This window comes from Eubalaena glacialis, chromosome 6 (assembly GCF_028564815.1).
Source record: "Eubalaena glacialis isolate mEubGla1 chromosome 6, mEubGla1.1.hap2.+ XY, whole genome shotgun sequence".
Lineage (NCBI taxonomy): Eukaryota > Metazoa > Chordata > Mammalia > Artiodactyla > Balaenidae > Eubalaena > Eubalaena glacialis.
The window spans coordinates 85,618,812-85,644,499 of NC_083721.1; the positions used below are offsets into that span (position 1 = coordinate 85,618,812).

The window sequence follows — 25,688 nt, forward strand, 5'->3', positions numbered from 1 at the left end:
GAAAATGTGTTCCTGTGATTATCTCCTTTTTGGTCTCTTGAGATTCAGACTTATCTTCCAATATTTGTACTTTAATCTAAAGTGAAATTTGGAGAACAATTTACCAAAATTGCAGGTTAACTTCTCCTGGTAGTCCATATTTAATCAGTTTAAAACTTTTTATGACATAATTTGTATTTACTTCATACCACCAATATATTGACAGTAAGACTCCTTGAATTATTCTGATAGAATTGAAAATTCTATTTACATACAGTAAATAGAATAAAAATTTCAATTTGTAGTACTGAAGTGGAATGCCAATACAGATGACTTAAATGTCTGTGATCTCTTTTAATTACTCAAGTCATGCCATAGGGAATATAACTGCTTATGCTGTAAAATGTAAAAAGCATACCAGTACAAACATGCTGGCTACTCTTCACGTGCAATATCCTTTTGTCACCCTTGAATAGTGATAGTTTTAGGGATGACAGTGGTCACTCCTATCAGAAGTCACTACCAAAGCATTAAAAGAAATAAAATTTCCAAAGAATAAAATTTTCTTTGTAACAGAGTCAAGAACACCATGAAGTACCTTACTACTATTTCTTTGATGTTCTGTTTTTTGGTTATACCAAGGTTCATCCCATTTTTCTTCAGCTTGCCATGTATATTTCAAGATAGTACTGATGATGGCTTCAGAAATAAGGATTATTAGATAAATTATCAAAAATGTATTCATTGACCTGAAATGAAGAAAGAGAATATAAAATGTATCAATTATATGTTACTATACTCATTTGTTTGGAAATTAACATTGGTATTAAATAAGATACTAAATATCAATATATAAGATATTACAGTAGCTATTTAAAGGACACAGTCTTTGTTTTTAAGAAATGACCATTCAATTCAATCCATTTACTAGCAATAAAAGAACAGATACATAAGATTACAAGCGTATTTACTATAGTTAACTACCGTTCAAAATGCTTATAGTGGGCTTCTCTGGTGGTGCAGTGGTTAAGAATCCGCCTGCCAACGCAGGGACATGGGTTTGAGCCCTGGTCCAGGAAGATCCCACATGCCGCGGAGCAACTAAGCACGTGTGTGCCACAACTACTGAGCCTGTGCTCTAGAGCCCGTGAGCCACAACTACTGAGCCCGTGTGCCACAACTACTGAAGCCCACGCCTAGAGCCCATGCTCCGCAACAAGAGAATCCACTGCAATGAGGAGCCTTCGCACAGCAATGAAGAGTAGCCCCCGCGCGCCGCAACTAGAGAAAGCCTGCACACAGCAACGAAGACCCAATGCAGCCAAAAATAAATAAATAAATCATTAAAAAAAAAAAAAAAAAAAAAAAGAAGAGGACATTTCTGCATTAGCCTGTCCCAGGAAGAAGAGAGACATGAGAGGCAATGCTGAGTCATCCCAGCTCCTCCCGGCAGAGCTCAGCTGACCCTCAGCCAATCCACTCATCTGTGACAATGAATGGAAGTGAATGAGTTGTAGGACAGTTTATGATGCAGCAATTTGGTGGCAGTGGCTCACTGGTACACCCTTTATGTTGGTACTTCCCCATAGCCAATAAACCTGCCTAAGTCTCCCATTAGGCAGGGAGACTCCCAAGAGTCTTTTCTCTGGGGGAAAAAAAAATGAAATCTTGCCATTTGTGACAACATGGATGAATCTAGAGGTCATTATGCTAAGTCAGACAGAAAAAGACAAATACCGTATGATCTCACTTATATGTGGAATCTAGAAAAACAAAACAGGGACTTCCCTGGTGGTCCAGTGGTTAAGACTCTGCTTTCCAATGCAGGGGGTGCGGGTTCGATCCCTGGTCAGGGAGCTAAGAACACACACACAGTCCCTGGTTGAGGAGCTAAGATCCCACATGCCTTACAGCCAAAAAAAACCAAAAACATAAAACAGAAGCAACATTGTAACAAATTCAATAAAGACTTTCAAAAATGGTCCACATCAAATAAATAAATAAATAAATATTAAAAAACAAACAAAACAAAACAAAATGAAAACAGACTCATAGATACAAATAGGTGGTTGCTTGCTGCTATTGGGGGGATGGGTGAAATAGGTGAAAGGGATTAAGAGATACAAACCTTGGGTTATAAAATAAGTAAGCCATGAGAATGTAATATACAGCATAAGGAATATGGTCAATAATATTGCAATAACTTTGTATGGGGACAGACAATTACTCAACTTACTGTGGTGATCATTTCATAATGTATGCAAATGTCAAATCACTATGTACTACACCTGAAACTAACATAATATTTTATGTCAACTATATTTCAATAAATTAAAATTAAATAAATAAAAATGAGAAACCATCCCTATCTTCAAGGATACCATCTTTTGTTGACTTGAAATATTTATTTTTATATACACATTTTATACATATAGAATAATATACATATCAATAGTCATATTGGGACTTCCATGGTGGCTCAGTGGTTAAGACTCTGCGCTCCCAATGCAGGGGGCCTGGGTTTGATCCCTGGTCAGGGAACTAGATCCCACATGCATGCCACAACTAAGAGTTCACATGCTGCAACTAAGGAGCCCTCGAGCGACAACTAAGGAGCCTGCCTGCCGCCAACTAAGACCCAGTGCAAGCAAATAAATTAATTTTTAAAAAGTCATATTTATGTGTAAATAAATGAAAATAGTTTTCTTACTTTTCTACTGCAGATCGTTTCTGTGATTTGCTCTTGTAATTTAATGCCATCTTAGTTTCCATTCCAGTATACACAGCAACACCTGCAAAACAAAACAGTCTTAAGATAATCCTCTACCATATTTCACAAAAGAAATGTACTCACTAGCACGAAAGAAAATCTAAGAAACTGTATCATCTGAGAGTTGTCAGAATTTGGCTTTCCTTTAAGTCTTTCTGGAGTTTTTTTTAAAAGGCTTTCCAAGTGCAATTTGGGGAAATTCCAGTCATTCAACCTGCTGAATGAGGAAGGCATGTGGCATATAATTCTGTTCCTGAATTATAACTGGAATATCTGAATGAAAGAGGTATTATCTGAGTTGGAATTGATGGAGGAAAGAATTTGGAAAGATAAAGAAGGCAGGGAAGGCTATTATAGACAGAGCAAACAGTGTTAACAAAGAAATAGAAAAGCGCTTTCTGTTAGGCTGTAACAATGGATTGGCGTCAGTTTGAAAGACCTTGAATGCCAGAATCTGGAGTCTAGACATAATCTCATAAACACTGGAAAGATAATATGGAATCTGCCAGAGTAAATGAAATAAACACAAGGAAAGTGCTATTTTAAAAATATGTGCCTGTGTGAATGACTGAGATGAGAATGACAGTAGTAAGGGGACTAAAACTGGGGTAAGACCAGTCTTACTAAAAAACTTTGGAGTTAGAGCTTGGTTTGAAGGCTAGCTCTGCCACTTATTAGTTCTGTGACCTTGAGCAAGTTATCTAATCTTTCTGAGTCTCAATTTCCCCACCTTTAAATGGGAAAAATATCTAATAAAACTGGTATGAGAGTTGTGTGACAGATTAGCAAAATGCCTAGAAACAGAAAGATGATCAATAACTGGAATTTTCACTATTGGAATTATCCTTCCAAGGCAGGGATTACAACTCAAATGACAAAGGGCACCAAAATTATAGAAATGTGAGAAATCAGACAAAATGGTACAACACAGAGAGGTGGTGCTGAGGAAAACAATAGCAGACCCATTTAAAGGCATTCAAATACACATTTCCTAACTTTTAAGAGTGTGAAAGGTGTTACTGCTAGAGAGTTGTTAAAATACAGCATTACACGAGAGGGCCTAAAAGCCCTGGAGATTTTCTCTGGCTTCTGCCATTAAAACTTTACTATGGTCCCCTTTTAAAAACTGTGGTAAAATACACATAACATACAGTTTGCCTTTTTAATACAATTCAGTGGCACTTAGTTACATTCACAATGTTGTGCAACCATCCTAATCTAAGTTGAGACTATTTCATCACCCGCCCCCCGCCAAAAAAACCCTGTACCCATTAAACAATCATTCCCAATTCCCCTCCACTCCCCAGCTGCTGGGAACCACTAATCTACTTTCTGTCTCTATGAATTTGCATATTCTGGGTATTTTAAGTATAAACGAAATCATACAATATGTGGCCTTTTGTGTTTGACTTCGTTCACTCAGCATAATGTTTTCAAAGTTTATGTATGTTGTAGCATGTGTCAGTACTTCATTTCTTATGGATGAATAATATTCTATTACTTGGATATCCTACACTTTGTTTATCCATTCATTAGTTGATAGACATTTGGGCAGTTTCTACCCTTTGGCTATTGTGAACAGTGCTGCTATGAACATTCTCATACAAGCCTTTATTTGAGCACCTGTCTTCAATTCTTTAGGGTATATAGCTAGAAGCAGAATTGCTGAGTGATATGGTAATTCTATGTTTAACTTATTGAGGAACTGTCAAACTATTTTCCACAGCAGCTGCAACATTCTATACTCCCACCAGCAATGTATGAGGGTTCCAATTTCTCCACATCTTTGCCATACTAGTTATTTTCCTTTTTAAAAAATATATGGAATTCTTTATCAGAGAGCCTAATACTGAGAGATAAGATACAGTACAGTAAACAGGAAAGAAGAGACTGAGGAAGAAGAGCTCAAAAGCTGTAAATATTCAGTGAATAACATAAGCTGGCCAGAATATGACAGGCCATTCCTGAAAGGCAAGGAGCCAGTTGACAGCCACAGGTTATCATTGACTTCACAATTTACCTAGAGTTGACTCAGAGCATAGTGAATTAGTTCAGCTCGACAATGCAAGAGCACTATTTATTCATCCTTTTGATCCAGTCAGTGTATGTTCCAACAGTATCTGTTATATAGTCACAGATCAATAAGAATTCATTGAATGAATAAATGGATGAACAAATGAGTCAGCAGTTTTAACAATCCAATCTAAGAATAATCATAATGGAATTATACAAGTGGTTTACTGCACCAAGGTGTCAGAGTATATAGTTCTCAACACCATTAACAGAAGTGCCAGAATTATCTTAGCATGAAGTATTCACAAAGAAAATATAAGAGCAAGGTTCTAACCTATTACTCAAAAATAGGAATTAACAAAAAATACAACACAAAATTATATTAATACAATCTTTGAAAGAAAATTATCATAGACAATCAATTATCTAACCAAAAGACCACAAATGCTGTGCTTTTAAAAATACTTCATATAAAGCATCAAAACAAATCTATAATTTTAAATTTTCAATATATACAAACCAAAAATTTCTTTTGTGTTTTTTAATCTGGCTCCACGAAGCAAGAGACTCTCTGGCCCCAGAGGTCTAGGGAAAAAATAACCAAAACCATTGAATATATTAAAATTTCAATTAAATTTTAAAATGGCATCTTTAGCAGACAGAAGGTACTTCAGCTATACTTATAACAATGCTTTCATATAAAACCAAAATCTCTGCTACTGTAAAGCTGTCGAGGTCAATCATGATGTTAGTTACCATAACAACAAATATCTGCCTTAGCATTTCAGTCATTTTAAGATCAATGGCTCAGAAATAAGACTATGCCTGTAGATAAAATCACAAAGCCACTTGTTTCAGAAGTTTAAACATAAAACTCAACAAAACCAAAAATTAAGCAATGACTTTAAAATGTTTTACAGAAGATAAAATTTTAAAATTTTGAGCAAAATCAATTAACAGTTTTCAAAGGGAAAATACAGAATTAAAATGCAGTGTAAACAAGGTTGCGTGAAGAAAAAAATGCAAAATAAACATAAATTGTAGTATGATTTGTATACAACTGCAAGAGTTCTGCACAATTAAAATTATACTAGGTTATAAAAGATAACATAGTTAAGTGAGTTAGTACTTTTTCTAGGCAAGATCAACACTACAACTTGACTACTTGCATTGCATACTTCTTGGAGCACAGGTCTTCTTGCTGTTTGAATTTCTCTCCATAAAGGAGATATAAAACGAGAAGAAATAACTAGAAAGGAAAATTGTAGTTTCTTAGTGATAGCAAATGATAAGACTCTGGTATGGATAAGTAAAAAAGCCTTAATTTTGTTGATATTCCTTATCATAAGGCTTCTCTGAAATATACATACACAGTTATCCAAATCAAACAGAATCTGAACCAATTCTGAAGAGGTCTGCAAACCTAAACACTGTAAAAAAAAATAATCCAATGAACACAGTGGGGGGGGGGGGCAGGTGTTTGGGCTATGGTTAACAAGTATGGTTTTATTATATAGTTGTATCTGGAGCACACTGAATGGATATTCCAAAATCAATTATTCAGGAGCCATATTATAGCTCTTTTCTACTTGGTTTTGGTTCCAGCAATGAATAGAAAAACTTTGAGCTCATGTTGGCATATAAAATTGGGATATAATGATAGAAAGCTTCAAATTAAAAGATAATCCATCAGTTCACTCTGGTTGCTTTAGCAAAGAACACGGCTCTCTTTTTTTTTAAAACCATTCTACCTGCTAAGGTAACATAATTGATCTTTTCCTTTACCAGCCACAATATCTTAATGCAATTCATACTATGTATCCACACATGCATCCCAGTATGTCACTATAGAAATCAAAATAAAACCCAGTCACTGTTATTCAGCAGGGGTCCTACACTTACAAAGACCTTGTTACACAGTTTATTGAATGTGCTCCTGTGTTCACTTTTATTAAAAATGTGAATCCATGCTGATGCATATTTTTGGTAGCCTGTCTTGAGGATTTCATTTTCAAAAATATTCAACTTTTTATGTCAGTGACTTATTTCATGCAGTCAGTATAAATTGAACATCTCCAGAAAAGAGGTGGAGTGCTAAGTTAATTAGAAGTTCAAGGGCTGATTCCAAGGTTTATTCTAAATTCAGCTTTGTGGTCATGAGTAACAATGTAATCTCACCCTATTAGAAAATCTTTGAAATGACCCAAAGCCTTTCATGTAGATACCAGAAATTAACCTGAATATTGCAGGAAAACAAATCAAAACAACCAACCAACCAAATAACCAATCAGAAGAGTATATAAGAAGTTATTGGCCAATAAATATTCTAGTTTGTAAGGAATGATTTTGAAGTGAAGACCATAACATTTTTATTAAATATTACATAAGACATTTTTTGTATTAGAGACTTATGTGGTGGTAGGTTTAGATGTGTAAGGATCTGGATAGGGACCACTATGATTCCTTTATGTTACTACCTAATATATCAGACAAAGAAATACGAGTACACAAATAATCTTACTAAATGATTTTGATGTCATTTCCTGGCATTTGCTTCATCCTCATCTCATCTGCTGCTGCTAGAAATTACTAGAAGATGAAATGCTAAATGTTTTTAAATTAACCCTTTCCCATGATATGCTGCTTACTTATCTAATCTCCCTTTAACTTGATTTTAGTCCCTCCCCCAAACAATTCTCACTTAAAAGCGATTGGATAATGCAAATTTATTCTTACCTTACAATTTCTTCCATTTGTTGAGTTATTATCATTCGTCCCATGAATCTATCAAAGAATTCACTATGTTACAAAAAAACTAATGATACGTTACTTATGACATCAATGGGTGGAAAATTTTAAGACAGTTCTGGCACTATTCTTAGATATGAAACAAAACCAATCTTTTGCATATATGAATGGTCCGATATTCATGTGAGAAATTACAAAGGTAAATCAGTCATTAAGCTTTAAAAAATTAATATTCTTAGAGTCCCAGGGAGCGATCAGTGGTGCTGTTTGCCTTATCATCCTCTTCTGCTTCACCCCTTTCCCTTTCCTGAACTGCTTTGTGGAGGAGCAGGGTAAAGCCTTCCCTCACCATGAAGTGTGCTCCTTGCCATCTGCTGCATAATCTTCCTGGGCTTCGCAGATGATGTATTGAATCTGCACTGGCGCTATAAGCTGCTGCTGCTGCCCACAGCTGCCTCACTCTACCTCTCCTCATGGTCTATTTCACCAACTTTGGCAACACGACCTTTTTGGTACCCAAGCCTTCTGCCCAATTCTTGGCCTGCATCTAGACTTAGGGATCCTGTACTATGTCTACATGGGGCTGCTGGCAGTGTTCTGTACATGACCCTTGTCAACTTGCTACTTAAAGTCTTTGGGTCCATGTATTAGAGAAACCTCACTCTGTTCCTGCTGCTGCTACACGTCATGGGCAGTGTTGTCACCTTCTCCAATGGGTACAAGCTTGTCCAACTCTTCTGTGATGTCTGATTCCCCTAATCCATTGTCCTTTGCTTCACAGCCTCCAGGGTTCCTGACTCAGGTTGACCTCTTCTGGATCAAGACTGCCTCTGGGCTCAGGCCTCTCCCACCCTTCATTCTCCTTCAGATTTTGTCCTCAACATTTCCTTTCCCCTGTGATTATTGACATCCTGGGCCTTTCTTGCCCTCTAATGACTACTGATTGGACTTTGCCTATGGCTTTCTTCAACTTGCCACTCTCCCCTCTCCATCCCATCTCTGCGACCTCCTAAGGTGGGATACTGTAGTTTTTATGCAGTTACCCACAACTCTGACACTCAAGGAATATATTGGGCCTGGGGATACAGGACACAGGCTCAAAGATGACTTGACATTTGACTATAAATTAAGTATTCTGATGATTAAGAGCAGACTGGGACGCCAGGTGTTCCAAATGGTGACATGGAAGTATTGTCTTTAAAAAAATAATAATAATATTCTTGCCATCTCTACTCCAGCTATGAGCAAACTAATGAATGAAAAAATGTTCTCAAAATGGCAATGCAAATGTAATATATTATTATGATTATCAGTTTGGTCATGATAAGACTTTATAATTGCTACACAGAGATGCATATATTATTTAGCTAACAATGAATGCTCATACATTTTTATCACAGTTTACTAAATAAAGACTCCGGTAACCAGAATCATTCATTCACTCATTCATGTACTTATTCATGCACTCATTTATCCAACAAATATTCACTGAGCAACTACTATGTGTGAATTACGTGCGGAGGGTAGAGTAGTAAGCAAAAAAACTATTAGTGACCTCCAGAGCTTCTTTAACTTTTGGTTTCCTGAATTTAGAGTGAGTGGCCTGTTGTTATAATGAACTTTCATAGCCTGGCCTTTTAGTTCCAACGTCCACTACCAAAACAGCTCCATAGCACAAAGTCAACTCAAGTGAAAAATTACTTTCTATAATAGTGAGAGGTAAATTCTGAGTTGAAGCAAATTCTGGGCAGAGCCTCATGTTAATCCTTTAACTATGCACAGAAATATTAAGCATGACTTTCCAAATGTCCCCTATTATCCCTCCTGTTTCCAGGTCACAGATGCTTTACCCCTTGCAGACTTTGGATTCATTATTTCTTGCTAATCTCTTACTTCTTCTTCCTTCACCCTCCTGTATCAGGGAGAAGCACTGCTTTTTTTTTTTTTTTTTAATTTTTATTTTTTCGCCGTGCCGCGTGGCATGCGGGATCTTAGTTCCCCAACCAGGGATCGAACCCGTGCCCCCTGCAGTGAAAGCATGGAGTCTTAACCACTGGACCGCCAGGGAAGTCCTGTTTTTTAATTATCTCCACTTAACGGAATTTTATGTAGCTCTGGTTTGAGCCTCAAACTTTGGATTTAGATTCAAAGAGCCAATTCAGCTGGTGACTCCTAGGCACTGTTCAGAGATAATGTGTGGTCAGTCTTTCAATTTTCCTGAGCCAAATGCCAACAAGAGACCTGTTCTCCTTCATTTTATCTGTCCCGTTATCCTTGATTCTAAAGCACTTCCTGTATTTGTTCATGCTGGTACCATGCTGGATTAACTCATTCTGCACTTTCCGTAGCCCTTTCTCCAAACCCACACTATGATTTGTTTCAAAATGGAAAAGAGCTTTATTATTCTTTACTGATAAAGACTAAATACACTCAAATACACATACTTTATAAAATGATTCAGACAATGTAAAAAGATGACAAAAAGGAAATAACAATCATCAGTAATCCCACTACTCAAATAAAACATTATTAATATTTTGAGGTATGTTTTCCAGGCTTTTTTCCCATGCACATATAAATATGTATGTATCTTAAAAACAAAAATGGGATCATATCATAAATACTGTTGGTAACATTTTCTCCCCACTTAACATGTCCTGTCAAAAATACAGATCCACATCATTACTTTTAATGGCCACACATAGCATTGTATTTTTGGGTCACTGCATAATTTATTTAAGTAATTCACTACTGACAGAAGCTTAGGTTTTTTCCCCAACTTATGGACAGTCTAAACAATATAGCCCTGAACAAGCCAGTGTACATATCTTTTCACATTTTCATTAAGATATATTTCTAGAAGCAGAATTTCATTATTTTGTTAGGAAAAATTCCTAGAAGTAGAACTGATGAGTTGGAGTCTACAAAAAATAAAGAGAATAGAAAGAATAAAAAAAAAGAACAAAAAGAGCAAAGGAGCCAAGGAAAGAGACTATGGAGAATACTGTGAAATAGGCACCTGCTAGAGTCTGTACCTAAACAGAAGACTCTCCTAGTTTTTATTTCTTCCAGTGGTTGGGCAGAGATAATTTCTTAACCATACTCTAGCCTCTCCTCAATAAGCTGTTAAAGTTTTTTAAAAGGAAATAATGTGGACTTCCCTGGTGGCGCAGTGGTTAAGAATCTACCTGCCAATGCAGGGAACAAGGGTTTCAGCCCTGGTCCGGGAAGATTCCACATGCCGCAGAGCAACTAAGCCCGTGCACCACAACTACTGAGCCTGCGCTCTGGAGCCCGTGGGCCACAACTACTGAGCCTGTGCTCTAGAGCCCGCCAGCCACAAGTACTGAAGCCCGTGCACCTAGAGCCCGTGCTCCGCAACAAGAGAAGCCACCGCAATGAGAAGCCCGTGCACCACAACGAATAGCCCTCGCTCGCCGCAACTAGAGAAAAGCCCGTGCGCAGCAACAAAGACCCAATGCAGCCAAAAATAATAAATAAATTTATTTAAAAAAAAAGAAAAAGGGAAATAATGTAACCACTGTTAACTAATAGGTAATTGGGAAGGAACTGACAATGTTCAAAGGAGAAAAATTAATAAACACAGAAAAATGTTCAGCCTTTCTTTTTTTTCTTTCCTTCCTTTTTTTTCTTGGCCGTGCTGCATGGCTTGCAGGATCTTAGTTCCTCAACCAGCGATTGAACTCAGGCCCTGGGAGTGAAAGCGCCGAGTCCTAACCACTGGACTGCCAGGGAACTCCCTGTTCAGCCTTTCTAGTAAAACAATAAATTAAAACTAGTTTTAAAACTACAGAACTATTCTACAAAATTAGCGAAAATTTAAAAACTATAATACTTAATACTAGGGACTTCCCTGGTGGCACAGTGGTTAAGAATCTGCCTGCCAATGCAGGGGACACCCGCGCACAGCAACGAAGCCCCAACGCAGCCAAAAATAAATAAATAAATAAATTTAAAAAACACAAAAAACAAAACTTAATACTAGTAACATTTTGAAACAATAATAAGCCTCATAAACTTATACTTAGCTCATAGCAATAAAAATTAATCCAATGTTTTTGGAAAGTAACGTGTCAGTAGGTTTAATAAAGGCCAAATTCGATTAGGGTTTTAATCTAATAATTCCACTTTTGCAGCTCTGTCTGTTCTTAGGGAATAATCTAGTATTAGACTATAAACTCTAGGAGTCAGGAGCTATAACTGTTTCTTTACTGCTGCATTCCCAGTATCTAGCACTATGCCTCAGTTATTGGAGGCACTCAATATATGATGAATAAATGGGCAATAAAAATGTTCTCAAATCCTTTGATTAAGTAATACTGTGGAACTCTATCATTCATTTACTCATTCAACAGATATTTATTGAGTGTCTATTCTGTTTTAGGTATTTCAATTCCATAGTTAAGTGAATTTAACACACACAAATCTTAGTTGCATATATCACAGAATTCAATAAAAGGAAAAACTTAAGTGCATAAAATTAAGTCCATAAGAGTTATTCTTTTCAACTGTCAACAAACATGTAGTAAGGCCTCCTATATGCCAGATCTGTTCTAGGTGCTTGGGATACATCAGTGAACAAAACACACAAAGATGTCTGTCCTTGAGTTTACAATTTAGTTGGAGAAGGAGATAATAAGCAACAAACATAATAAATAAGTACATTACATAGTATACTAGAAGGTATTATGTGCTATTAAAAAAAAGCAGGAGAGGGTAAGAAGGATTAAGTCACAGTATTAAACAGTCAAAGTAGGTCTTACTGAAGAGGTGATTTAAGCAAAGACTAGAAGGTGGTAAAGGAGTTAGATAAAGAACAGCTAGTGAAAAGGTAGAAGTGGATATGGCATGTTCAAGGGAAAATAAGGAGGCCAGTGTAGCTGGAGGGTGAGGCAAGAGGGAGAAGGGTCAAAAATTAGATCAGAGATCAGTTGGGGATGGAGGCAATCAGTAAGATCATTATAAAGATATGAGTGAGACAGAAAAGCCATTGTAAGGTTTGGGCAGAGGAATGCCATGATCTGACTTACATTTAAAAAGGATGACTCTGGTTGCTTTTGTGAGAACAGACTGACTGCAAGGGAAAGAAGAGTAAAAGCAGAAAAACCAGTAAGGAAGCCTTTGATAGCAGTAATCCAAGCAGGAGATAATGCTGGTTTGGATCAATTTAGTAGCAGAGAAGGGGGTGAAAGATGGTCAGGTTCTGGACGTATTTTGAAGGTAAACCAGTAAGATATTCTGATGGATTGGGATGAGATGTGGGAGAGGAGGTGAGAAGAGGTGAGCGGAGAGGGGATGAAGGAGTCATGGCTGACTCCAAGGTTTCTGGCCTGAACAACTGAAAAGATGGACTGTCATCAGCTGAAATGGGAAAGGCCGTTAGCATAAAAACTTCTGGAGGAAAGATCAGGAATTCAGTTTTCAACATGATTCATTTGAGATTTTTACTAAATATCTAAGTGGAATTGTGGAACAGGAAGTTCGATATAAGAATCTGAAGACTAGGAAAGAAATCTGGGATTGAGATATAAATTTGGAGTCATCAGCATATAGATGGTCTTGAAAGCCATCAGCTGGGATGAGATCACAAAGAGTGAGTTCAGATAGTGAAAGGTATAGGTAGAGGAGGGAAGAGGACTGAGGATAGTCCTGGGGCACTCTAACATGAAGAAGTCAGAGAGAAGAGGAGAAATCAGCCAAAGAGATTGAGAAGGAGGGACTACTGAAGTAAGAGGAAAATCAAGAGAGGGAAATGTCCTGGAAGCCAAGTGAACAAGTTGTACCAAAGAGGAGGGAATGATTAACTATCTAACTACTGGATTCTGAGTTCATGAACTTATATGTAATAAGGTGTCATGCAATATTTCTAATAGCAAAACAATGGAAGAGTTAAGTATGGAAAGACTGGGGAACCGTTAGGTTCTAGTACGTTCACTTAGACTATTATGCAGCCATTAAAAAAGATCATTAAGAATACTGTGCAGTAAGATGGAAAATACTTTAAAAAACCACAAAGGCAATCCATATTCTTTCAAGAAATATTAGAAAATATGGAGAATAAAAAAGGTGATTAAAAAGCAGCTGAAATCCTACCAAGAAATAAGTACTAACATTCTGACATGTAATTCCTCTAGGTTTTTCTTTCTCTCTATACCTATTTATTTTTTCTATCTAACTACTTAACTACCTATCAAATACACATACATACACATTTCTTTTTATATAATTGGGATCATATGAGACTACAGCTCTATAACATTTTATTCAACATTGTATTTCAGTATGTTCCTATGTCATTAAATTCTTTGAAAGCATCATTTTTATTACCTACCTAATTCATCTTACATCTATACCATAAAGCCATTTAAGCATTCCTCCTACTTGGACATTAAAAATGCTTTCAATATCTCCCTTATAAATAGCATATAGTATAGTAAACTGAAAAAATACAGTTAGAGATACATAAAATATCTTTACAGCTGTGAGTTCCTCAAGGATGGAAACTGTGCTTATTAATCTTATTTATCACTTATCATAATGAGCACAAAGGTGCTCAACAATAATTTGTTGAATGAATGAATAAAAACAGCAATAAAAATTTTAAAGTAGTGGTATAATTAATTATGAGTTATTTTTCTAGTACAAAAGTCTTCTGTAGTAATTACATTACATTTGTATTTCAAAAAAAATATACTTTCAGTAAGGAAGAGGAAAAGAGAAAATAAAGAGGAACACCTTATATTTAACAGTGAATTATTTCTTGTTTAAAAAAAAGTTTTTTTAAACTTTCTCCCCATTTTCCAAATAATGTAAAACCACCCACCAAAGCATTAGTTACATTTGATCTCATATTAATCTTATGCTTTCTTAATGCTGCATCATTTTCTAGTTTTTAATACTAATCTTTTAATAATTCACCCTTGCCTGAGACTTGGAAATAACAGCAATAGAGAACTCTTAGAGTACTAAATTCTTCACAGTTAAATCTATCTTATAATTTAAATGCTCTTAAAGCATAGAACTCCAAATTTTTACAGTTAATTGGAAAACTCCGTATTGTATCCATATTTGACTTTGATGAAAATGCAAGATCTTAATAATATCACAGAGAAAACTCCATTATAAATATATGGATCCAGAATAAAGATATGTAAGAGATCTGAAAAATCCAATGACTAGTGATAAGATTTTAAAACATTTCAACCAACAAATGGAGATGGAGAATATGACAAGAAGCTGAGGGTAATTTTTACAATGTGGTTATAATTTATATTCTATCACCAGTTATTGAGTAAAAATGAGTAGTTTCTCATGGAAGTCTTTAATAATAAAAAGTTGTTTCCATTCCATAGACCACAATAATTAGCATAGCACTCACCGAAAGATGACTTATACTGTATTAATATTTAGTAAATTGTAATGTTAAAAGGAGTTAGTTCCTACTGAACACAAAGACATGGCCCTTGCCTTCATGGAGCACATACATACACACGCACACACACATGCACACCATTAGATTATTTTCTTCTAAGGAAATAATCTTATTTCTGTTGTAACTATTATAGTTATAAAGTTTATTGCTATTGTTATAAAGCCAATTCATACCAAAGTAGAATAGGAAAGAACATGTGAATAAAAGCATGGCTTTTGAATTAATACTTTGGCTTAGAATTCTGGCAAATTCTGCTTTTAGCTTTTTTCCCCTTTAACAGATCTCCCACCTTGCTCCCCCCAATAATGTCAATTAGCTAACTCAGTGCACGTTTATCATTGTAAAAACGAAATCTGTAAACAGAACTTAAAATGAGTATGATGATTATCACACCATACCTGTACAAGTCTGCTTCTGGTTGCTGACATTCTATCACAGCTATAAGAGTGTCCAAATTGGCAACTGTTTGTAATACTGCTGTTTCTGGAACTGCCACATGGGTCTGAAAAAAAGAAAAATTAAATCACACAGTTTTGAGATCTACATGGGACTTTAGGTAACATTTATTTCAAACCTCTTTTACATATGAAATCACAGCATTCTGTAGCTGAGATCACTTAGCTAGATGGCAGAAGAGAAAGAAGAATGTAAAATAACAAGTAGTAAAAGGAGCTACTGTGATTACCTGTCTACAGAGGACATTTGCATACCAGGAAATTAAGTCTGTGTTAACAGTCATTACTGCTCTAAGTTTATTATAAAAAATTTAATAGGGGGAAAAAAGTGAATCAAATAAAATCCTTGATTGTATTAATACTTTGAAAATTGAGAAAAATGTAAATGTGTCCCCTATCTAAAAAAGCACCAATGTATTAGAAGATTATTTTTTTCCTAAAAACACTTTTCACTTTTCTTAAACTTGACTAAATTATGTGAGGCTATCCTTGAAGTAAATGTATAATAACATTATTTCTTTAAAAAAAACTTAACTTTTAAAAAGTTTCAGTAATTGAAAACATTTCTCCTTTATCAGGTCAAACTTTATTACCTTAACCAAAGGAAAATACTACTATAATCCAAAGACATTTTGTTCACCAAGAGCTACACTCAAACATAAGCATGTGCAAACCTTCAGGTTAGTTTCTCCATCCAAGCTAGCAGTTGTAACGTGACAAGAACCATCAAGTCGATCTGAGGACAGAAGCACCAAATCTGCAGGGAAAATTTCATCTTTGGCTACTCGAACAATATCACCCACCTATGAAGAATTTTGGGGAAAAGTGGATATACAGATTTTAAAAGGCAAGGACTTAATTTTACTGAGTTCTAAACAAGTGGTCTATCATAATATTTTAATGTAGGAAAGCAGACTTTTAACTAAAACATAATCAGAGAATTTGTGATTTCAAAATATAATTGATTTCTATTATTTACTAAGTGCATACCCGAATGTTTTTTGATCTAGTTTTTACAAGGCCACCACTTCGAACAACATAAACAGGAGCTCCATTAACTTCATTATCTGAGTTATGTCTTAACCAATCTTCATATCCCTGTAAACATCAAAAGAATAAAAAATGCCCCTCTTAGTATTAGAAGATACTTTTTATCAAATGAGAAAAAGAAACATAAAAACTTCCCTCAAACATTTCATTCATTAGAATTATGTTAGGCTATTCTGACTCAGGTATTTGACATTCATCACTACTAGAAACACTCTCTTCTCTTGGTTTTCATCACATACATGTTCCTGGTTTTCACACTATCTCTCTAATTACTCCTCCTCAGCTTCCTTATGGGAGGCTCCTTCTACGTCACCTTAATGGGCCTTTTTTTTCACCGTTCACTTTCTCACTACCAGATTTCTTCTATCCCTGTGTCTTCAAAAAGTTCTGAAATTTAGGGACCTCCCTGGTGGTGCAGTGGTTAAGAATCTGCCTGCTAATGCAGGGGACACGGGTTCGAGCCCTGGTCTGGGAAGATCCCACATGCCATGGAGCAACTAAGCCCGTGTGCCACAACTACTGAGCCTGCGCTCTAGAGCCCATGAGCCACAACTACTGACCCCACGAGCCACAACTACTGAAGCCTGTGCACCTAGAGCCAGTGCTCTGCAACAAGAGAAGTCACCGCAATGAGAAGCCCATGCACTGCAACGAAGAGTAGTCCCCGCTCGCTGCAACTAGAGAAAGCCCGCGCACAGCAACAAAGACCCAATGCAGCCAAAAATAAATAAATAAAAATAAATTTATATTAAAAAAAGGGAAACAAGCATTTCACAAAGAATCTTTGATTAAATGTTAAAGAGTGGCAATTTTTAAAAAATATTTATTTATTTATTTTTTATTTGCTTGCACTGAGTCTTAGTTGCGGCAGGAGGGCCCCTTAGTTGTGGCTTGCGGGCTCCTTAGTTGTGGCTCACTAGCTCCTTAGTTGTGGCATGCATGTGGGATCTAGTTCCCTGACCAGGGATCAAACCCAGGGCCCCTGCATTGGGAGCGTGGAGCCTTAGCCACTGGAAATGACTTATGCTATTTTAGAGAAAATTCAAGAACTCAGAGGTATAGCACAAGTATAGATAATGAAATGATATCTAAGAGATAACATTAAGTGATAAAAGTAAGGTACAGAATGTGTTGTAGTCTATGCTATCATTTGTGAAAAATATATGTTTACTAATGTGAACACTTTGTATAGATACCTGGACTAATGTACAAATAATGGCTCCCTCAGGGGAGGAGAACTAGGATACTAAGGGATAGGAACATAAGAGACTTTTACTATATGTTATTTAATTAATTTATTTAAATATTTATTTGGTTTACAATAGCCAGGACATGGAAGCAACCTAAGTGTCCATCGACAGATGAATGGATAAAGAAGATGTGGCACATATATACAATGGAATATTACTCAACCATAAAAAAAAATGAAATTGAGTTATTGGTAGTGAGGTGGATGGACTTAGAGTTTGTCATACAGAGTGAAGTAAGTCAGAAAGAGAAAAATAAATACTGTATGCTACATACATATGGAACCTAAAAAAAAAAAAAAAAAAAAAGGTTCTGAAGAACCTAGGGGCAGGACAGGAATAAAGACGCAGACGTAGAGAATGGACTTGAGGACACGGGGAGGGGGAAGGGTAAGCTGGGACGAAGTGAGAGAGTGGCATGGACCTATGTACACTACCAAAAGTAAAACAGATAGCTAGTGGGAAGCAGCCACATAGCACAGGGAGATCAGCTAGGTGCTTTGTGACCACCTAGAGTAGAGGGGTGGGATAGGGAGGGTGGGAGGGAGGGAGACGCAAGAGGGAGGAGATATGGGGATATATGTATATGTATAGCTGATTCACTTCGTTATAAAGCAGAAACTAACACACCATTGTAAAGCAATTATACTCCAATAAAGATGTTAAAAAAAAAAATTATTTGGCTGTGCTGGGTCTTAGTTGCGGCATGTGGGATCTTCGTTGCAGCATGCAGGATCTTTAGTTGTGGCATGTGGGATCTAGTCCCCTGAACAGGGACTGAACCCAGGCCCCCTGCATTGGGTGCACACAGTCTTAACTGCTGGACCACCAGGGAAGTCCCTATATGTTATTTTATACTGTTTCCATTTTTAAAAAATATGTGCATCTATTACCTAAAAATATTATAACATTATAAAATATAAAACAAATACTAAAGATTGTTCTGAAGGTCTATGTTTTTCAGGGAGAATCCTTTTGGGAAAGCATTTTTAAGACACAAATTATGTTGGCTCAATTTAAGATGTGGTATGTCAATTTTAGAGAAATTTAATTGAGAGTCAAAATACTTTTCCTGAAACTATCAAAAAGCATACTTTTATAGTCAGATGACATCAATAAAGCAATAATTTTAAAATTATCTTTTTCTGAAGTTATCGTTCCATTTACTTCCATTGACAAATTTAAACTAAAACAAAAATGTATTAGAAATCTTTGGCTTACAAGTACAAATGAAAGAGTATCATTACATACAATCTATGATACAAAATAGACTGCTTTTTCACAAGAGCAGTCATAAGCAGATTTACTTAGGGTTTATTTTGATTTTTTAAAAATTTGTTTTGTTTTGTTTTTAGCAGTTATACAGCGATTTTATAGTGCAGGGATTTCAAGTGCTAACATAATTTCTGATTTTTCAATTGAAAACTCTAGAGACCATTTCTTGATGTTTCCTACCCTGGAAAATGTTGCTTCCCTTGATTCTTCAGACTCTTGTTGTTCTGCTTTTTACATTCCTAATTACCTTTCATATCTTGCTTACTATTATTCTTTTGTGTAGATACATTTGTCTCCCCAAATCCAAATATATATCAGCAACAACTCTAAACAGTTGGGGAGGCATACAGTTAAAATCTTTTTAAACACAAGTTTACAAACTATAATTCATCCTACATGTCACTGCCAGATATGTCACTGCCAGATTAAGCTTTCCAAAACACTGTTTTAATTCACTATCCTGTTCAAACCCCTCCTGATAACTCTCAAAGAGTCTTCCAGCCTCTTTAATTTAGTACCAACATCCATTTCCAGTATGTTATCTTTTAGTACATTCCTACACAGGGTCAAACATTAGTCAGATATGTCATTCCCTAAAATAGGTCTTGCCTTTTCTTCCATTTAAGCCTTTGCTCAAGTTGTTTGTTTCTATCTCACCTTCTTTACCAACTATCATTTTATCCATATTCCAAGTCTCATCTCTAATAATATTTCTTCCATGAAGCCTTCCTTGATTATCCAGATGAAGTGTTCCATCCTTTCTCTGAATACCTACAGCTCACTGGCTCTTTCTATGATCTTATTAAACTATAATTATTTTTGTATTTGGTCTTGCCTTCTCTACTTCATACGTTTTAATCTCATACAGGACAAAGATTATGATATTTACCAGAGCACTATATCTTGCATTACACAACTAAAGAGAAGACAATATGCAAATATAGTTGGAAGAAGTTAAAAAAAAAAAAAAAAACTAACAACTTCATTCATATTAAAGTATAAACCAGGGCAAGAAGTATTACAACATTTAACATTGCCTTAAAAATATTCAAGAGATTCATTCATTCATTTATTCACCTATCAAACAAATATTTACTGAAGGCCAAATATGTGCACAACCTTGTTCTGGTCACTGGTAATAAACCAGTAATATAAAACAAAGTCTCTGCCCTCATTGAACGAAACATTCAAATGAAGACGACAAACTAATGAATAAGCATTTATTCAACAGAACCATAGGTAGGCAAAAATGATATGAAGCAAAAAGACCAGAGCAGCAAAGGAGAGAGTGACACAGAGGTCAGGAAAAGCCTAAGATATCCAAGTGGAAACAGTTGTATTTCCAAGCACAAAGAGTCGTATATGTGTGTCTGGAGTTCAGAGCATAGTTTCAGGATACATGTAAATTTGAGACCCATCAACATATAAATGGTACCTTAAGCCACTAGATTGGAAGAAATCACCAAAAAGGAAACTATATATAGAAAAGAGGTACAAGGGACAAACGTGTGTTACTTTGATGAAATAAATGACATCTACAAAGCCAAGTAAATATGTAATTGCATTAAGTGATGTGGATGCTTACTGACTAAGAGGAATTCTTATCTCCAACAGAACACTGAATATAGGGAAATCAAACTTAGAACAGTAGCATGATATTCTGACACACCAGATAAATAATATAACTGTTAATCTACAGACTCCCCTTACCCTTATCATGTAAGTAATAAATATACTACATCTCAGAATTATAAAATGTTTTCCAATTTTGTTTCCATGTCAATTTACACCTTATCCCTAAATCTTATATAATGAATATTTATCATACTGACACAAGAAAATTCAAATTAACTCCCTTTCAGGAGGAAGGGTTCAGTTCTGTATAATTGAGCCTCTGGTCCAATATCTTCTCAAAGATATTTTGAGAAGTGGTAGTATGTAAACATGACATTTCTAGGAATTTTTAAACTTCTTACTTGTCATGTTTATCCAATAATACTGTTTTTCTATACCTACATTTTAATATCAATTCAAGATCTGGTTGAAGCTATTTTCCCTAGAGTACTACTTTACATAAAAATCGACCTCACCAGAGGAAGTTGTAAAAAGTAGGAAAGCCCTATATAATTTTTATTCAGAAATGTTCATGCCAGAAGTACATGTTCCACTCCTTATAAACATATCCCCTTTGAACTGTATTTCCTTTAAATACAACCAAACTCTACAAAAATGATTATAATATTAATCTGTTTCATATATGAATTGGTTTGTACATATAAAATGCTTGTTTTTGGATGCTTCCTAGGTGTATCAAAGGAACGACATATTTTAACAATTGTAATCATCCCATCAGTCACCAGGTACCTGATAACGATGGCTTAACTCAGTTTAATTTTACCATAGGCAGAATCAAATAAATTTCTTCTTATGAAAATTATTTTCACAACAATAAATCTTACTTTGGAGTGGAAATATTAAGCAACTTCTGAATGACTTGGGAGAAAAAAAAACAATACAAAGTATTTCATACCTGCTTTATGGCAGTTACTGTTATCACAAAGAATAACGGAAGTCCACTGGTAATTGGACTGGTAGGTGTATCAATCATAAGCTGGATTAAAAAACAGAGAAGGCAGAGTACATTTTATATTGTACACATCACACTATTAACATCTAGAATCTCATAATTACTGGGAAATCTGAAAACATTATACAAAACATGTATCATGGTCCAGATGAAAAAATAACATGAGAGAGAGACTACGCAGTGAGTGTAGTTTAGTTCACAGTTTCACAAGTTCACTTTGATGGCTTTTATATGGGGTTAAGAATATCTAAATGTATTGCATACCCACAAATACTGCTAGAGTGGACTCAGTCTCTGCTTTCTTAACACAGAGTACTTGAGGTCTTCCTCGGTATTTGCCTTGGAGGGGAGCTATAGCTGCTCAGAATCTCATTTCACATTTCTTTGCCCATCCTGAGAAATGCTGTGAAGTCTGTCAGTTTTTACCCTGGGATCCAGAATAAACTCACCACTTAGGGAGAGAGAACAAGAAATGGGACTAGGGAAAGGGTTTCTTTCTACAAGTGATATTGTTACACCTAGCGGAGCCAGAAGGGTACAACTTGGAAAATGCTGCTGCAATTATCTAAATCATACAACTGAGATTTCAATAAACTGCTGGAAAAGAAATATTTGCAGTAATTATATTTGGTTATTTAGAACATGGGTCTAACGATTTATTAATATTCCTTTACTCTGGGTAGGCCAATTAAATTTGTTCTACTCCACACACAAGCTAAATTCCTGATCTTAGCTAGTAATTTCACAAATGCATGTTACATGGACATAGTAAGTATAAATTTCTCATTTTTCCAACTAAACCAAGCTGAAGTTCTATTGATGAAAAAAAATCAGAAGTTCCTTTTCTGTTCATGAAGCAAAGCAATTAAAAAAAAAAGTTTCCTCAAGCTTTACAGTGACTACTTCACAAGTTTTTTTTCTTTTGAAAGCCCAGGTTCTATGGAGAGAAAAGTTCAGAGTTTATACAAAAATTCAGTGCCACACTGGAGGAGACTGCCAAGGTATTATCAGAAAAGAATAACCTCTTTAAAAGAAAATGACAATCACTTATTTTAAATCTTGATTTACACTCAAGTCTCATAAGCTGTTCTCTTGATATTTTGACATTAGGAAAAAAAGCACAATGTGAAAATCAAGAAACTGTCAAACAGCTTATAATGAACATAGATTTAGGTTAAGAAAATAGTCTCCTGGAGAAAAATCAATATTCACGGGGATTCTTAAAAATTATAATAAAAATAATTTTTAAATAAAAGTAAAATTTAAATTAAAAAAAAGAAAAGCCAAAGAAAAATTTACTTTGTACAAAGATGGTTCCATAGGCAGAAATGTGCCAAAAACATGTGCTGTATATTAAAAGCCAAAATATTTATGTCCGAGGCAGAACATCTGAAAGGATGATGTTATTTTCTTGGCTTTGATTATGATTATCAACACCATAGCAATCAGTGATAAAACAAAATACAATTAATCTTAAAATTCACTGGCTATTTTTCAGACATCCTGATGCGGTTTAAATCATTGTATTCAGTGAATACAATGGGGAAGCTCTGCAAAAAAAAAAAATGGTCCCACAGTCAAATGATTTAGAATGAAATATAACTTTTCCCTGAAGATATATTTTTAGAACCCATGTCTATAAACTTAACAATTTATGAAGTGATAAAGCTTACCTGAACCAAAAATATAATAAGAAAATAAAAGTTTGCCACTCTTCTGAATTGTTCAAATAAATTTTTTGGAACAAAATTCCACACAGTATACTAAAAAAAAAAAAGAAAAAAAAAGAAAAAAAAAATCAATAAGTTAATATTTTAAAATAATATATACTATATACATATAATAACAAGAAAAGTAGTATCAGATTTACTAAGCCCTTAGACAAATTCATGTAACTCTCAATGCTACAAAAACTATCTGGTTTTTAGAGTTTCAGGGCTTTTATTCTATTTTTTTCTGTCTCTTACTATTTATTGGCAATTTTAGTATAATTTTTAAAAATGAGATAAACTGGAACCCATCAATTTTGCTATTAAATTCTTGGTTTTTTAGAAGTTGGAGATGGCAGATCTAAAATAATATTTTAATAATTGATTTTGGATTTTGGTTACACAAGACTGAACCTAATGCTGAAGATGAAGTAAGAGTTGATAGAAATGCTAACACTGGATTGAATTTATTTTAAATTTTATTAAATTTATATTATATTATATTTATTTATTTATTTTATATTTTATTTATTCAGAAACAGAGGAAATGGTATAATTATTCAGTTTTTCCGTTAAGCATGGGATATGGAAAAATAACCTAGAATGTGAAAAAGATTAAAAATTACTTTAGATAAGTGATCACTGGTATAACCATCAAGAAAATCTCATAAAGGACATGAAAATCTGTCACAATGTCAATTTTTAAAGACAGTAGAGTCTAATGGTTACAAACCTAGATGGTAAAGGGTTAAACTGCTGTAGCCTAAATCCTAATCCAAGGTCATTTAGTGACCTTGGACCTAATCTCTTTGTACCTCACTTTGTGCCTCTATAAAATGAGGACAATAATAACAATCATACTGTATAGGGTTGTTATAAAAATTAAATGAGCTAATATATTTATGAAGCACTTACAACAGACCCTGGCTCATATTAACTGCTGTGTGTCTGTTGTTACACTATTAATCAGTTTATAAGCCTATAATGCTATATTATGGGGGCAGGGTAATATCGTACAAATTTTACTTGTGCCACTCACTATTCACAACACAACTTTATGCATGAAACAGGGAAACACTTCACAGCACTGTTACTTTACCCTATGTCCATTCTCTCAGTAGAATGTAAGATCCCTAGAGACATTGTTTTATTTACTGCTCTATCGCAGTTACACTAGAGCACACAGTTAGAGATCAAAACTTTAGCAGAATAGATAAATAAATAAATATGGTTGGAAAAAGAATTTTTTTTCCAGATAACTCTCCTGATGTCAGGCAATAACCATTGGTCAATTCAACTACTGACCAATAACCACTGGTCAATTCAACTATTGACCAATAACCATTGGTCAATTCAACCACTGACCAATTCAAGATTTTCTCTGGTGCAATGGAAGACGGTTCTAATTTCTGAATTTTGGTATGTCAGAAATTTACTTCTTAATCAGTTTTTCCCTTTTCTTTTTTTTTTTTTTTTGGCTGCGCTGTGCGGCTTGCAGGATTTTAGTTCCCTGACTAGGATTGAACCCGCGTCCTCAGCAGTAAGAGAGGAATCCTAACCACTGGACCACCAGGGAATTCCCTTAATCAGTTTTTTGAGACCTCAAACATCCTTTCACATATGAACAATTTTATAAATACAGTTAGGGTCCCAGAAGAGCCCACAAAAGCCTATTTGACCCAAGGGTATATAAAGAATAGTACAATGCCTAACACCTTCCTTTCTTAGGTGAAATTATATTTTCAGTTCTAATCTGGGATACCTGCAACATATTTACCTGTGGTAGTGGTAGCACCAGTGGCTCTAGAATCTGGGATTGGGAACTATGTTCAAGGCTCTAGAGAGAAGACAGGTAGAGACTTCCTAGAACCAGAAGAAGTCAGTGCTCAATGTGTGCATATGAGGTGGTAATTCTGGGTCAAACCATCGCCAGTTGATCTTCACTGGGGTAAAAAGGCAGTTGTCCCTACAGGGGTCATAGTATTTCCATGCAACTTCCTCAGCACCAGATCAAATGTATAAAACTTTATAGGAATTAACTTGATGATGTTCTATGTTTACATCAATCTATATAATAGTGACAATATATTTTACCTTTCAGAATCTTGAAAAGAGCAACTATATAAGTTGGTAATAAAGTAAATTAATTGGTTTCAGGATGCTTTCTTTGCCTAGCTCAATAATACAATGGAAAAAGTGAGAATAAATAAAAATTTCTTAAGAAAGCTAGCTTACAAATGTTAGGAATTATTGTTTTTGGGTTTTCTGAAATACAAACATTAATAGATTGAATGAGTCTAAATTCTGCGTTTGTCCTGTCACACATAGAGGAGGCACTCTAGTAGAATAATATTAAGACACATGAAAAAACTTCTAAGAAAAATAATTCATTATGCTTTAAA

The 25,688-nt window shown here is 35.2% G+C and overlaps 1 protein-coding gene across 8 annotated transcripts in view; it reads right to left on the reverse strand.

Annotated features, from left to right (window-relative positions):
• The window catches only part of ATP11B (ATPase phospholipid transporting 11B (putative)), a 124,823-nt gene that overhangs the window by 71,539 nt on the left and 27,596 nt on the right, over nucleotides 1-25,688 (reverse strand). For 7 of the 8 annotated variants that reach the window (XM_061194447.1, XM_061194440.1, XM_061194441.1 and 4 more), the window contains exons 3-11: nucleotides 23,251-23,340; nucleotides 21,521-21,601; nucleotides 16,409-16,516; nucleotides 16,093-16,221; nucleotides 15,362-15,465; nucleotides 7,499-7,546; nucleotides 5,283-5,347; nucleotides 2,690-2,771; nucleotides 578-728 (exon numbers count right to left, since the gene is read on the reverse strand). In XM_061194447.1, the coding sequence (XP_061050430.1) occupies nucleotides 578-728; nucleotides 2,690-2,771; nucleotides 5,283-5,347; nucleotides 7,499-7,546; nucleotides 15,362-15,465; nucleotides 16,093-16,221; nucleotides 16,409-16,516; nucleotides 21,521-21,601; nucleotides 23,251-23,340 (858 nt within the window). The remainder of the gene's footprint in view (nucleotides 1-577; nucleotides 729-2,689; nucleotides 2,772-5,282; nucleotides 5,348-7,498; nucleotides 7,547-15,361; nucleotides 15,466-16,092; nucleotides 16,222-16,408; nucleotides 16,517-21,520; nucleotides 21,602-23,250; nucleotides 23,341-25,688) is intronic. The other variant, XM_061194446.1, reaches the window with a different exon arrangement.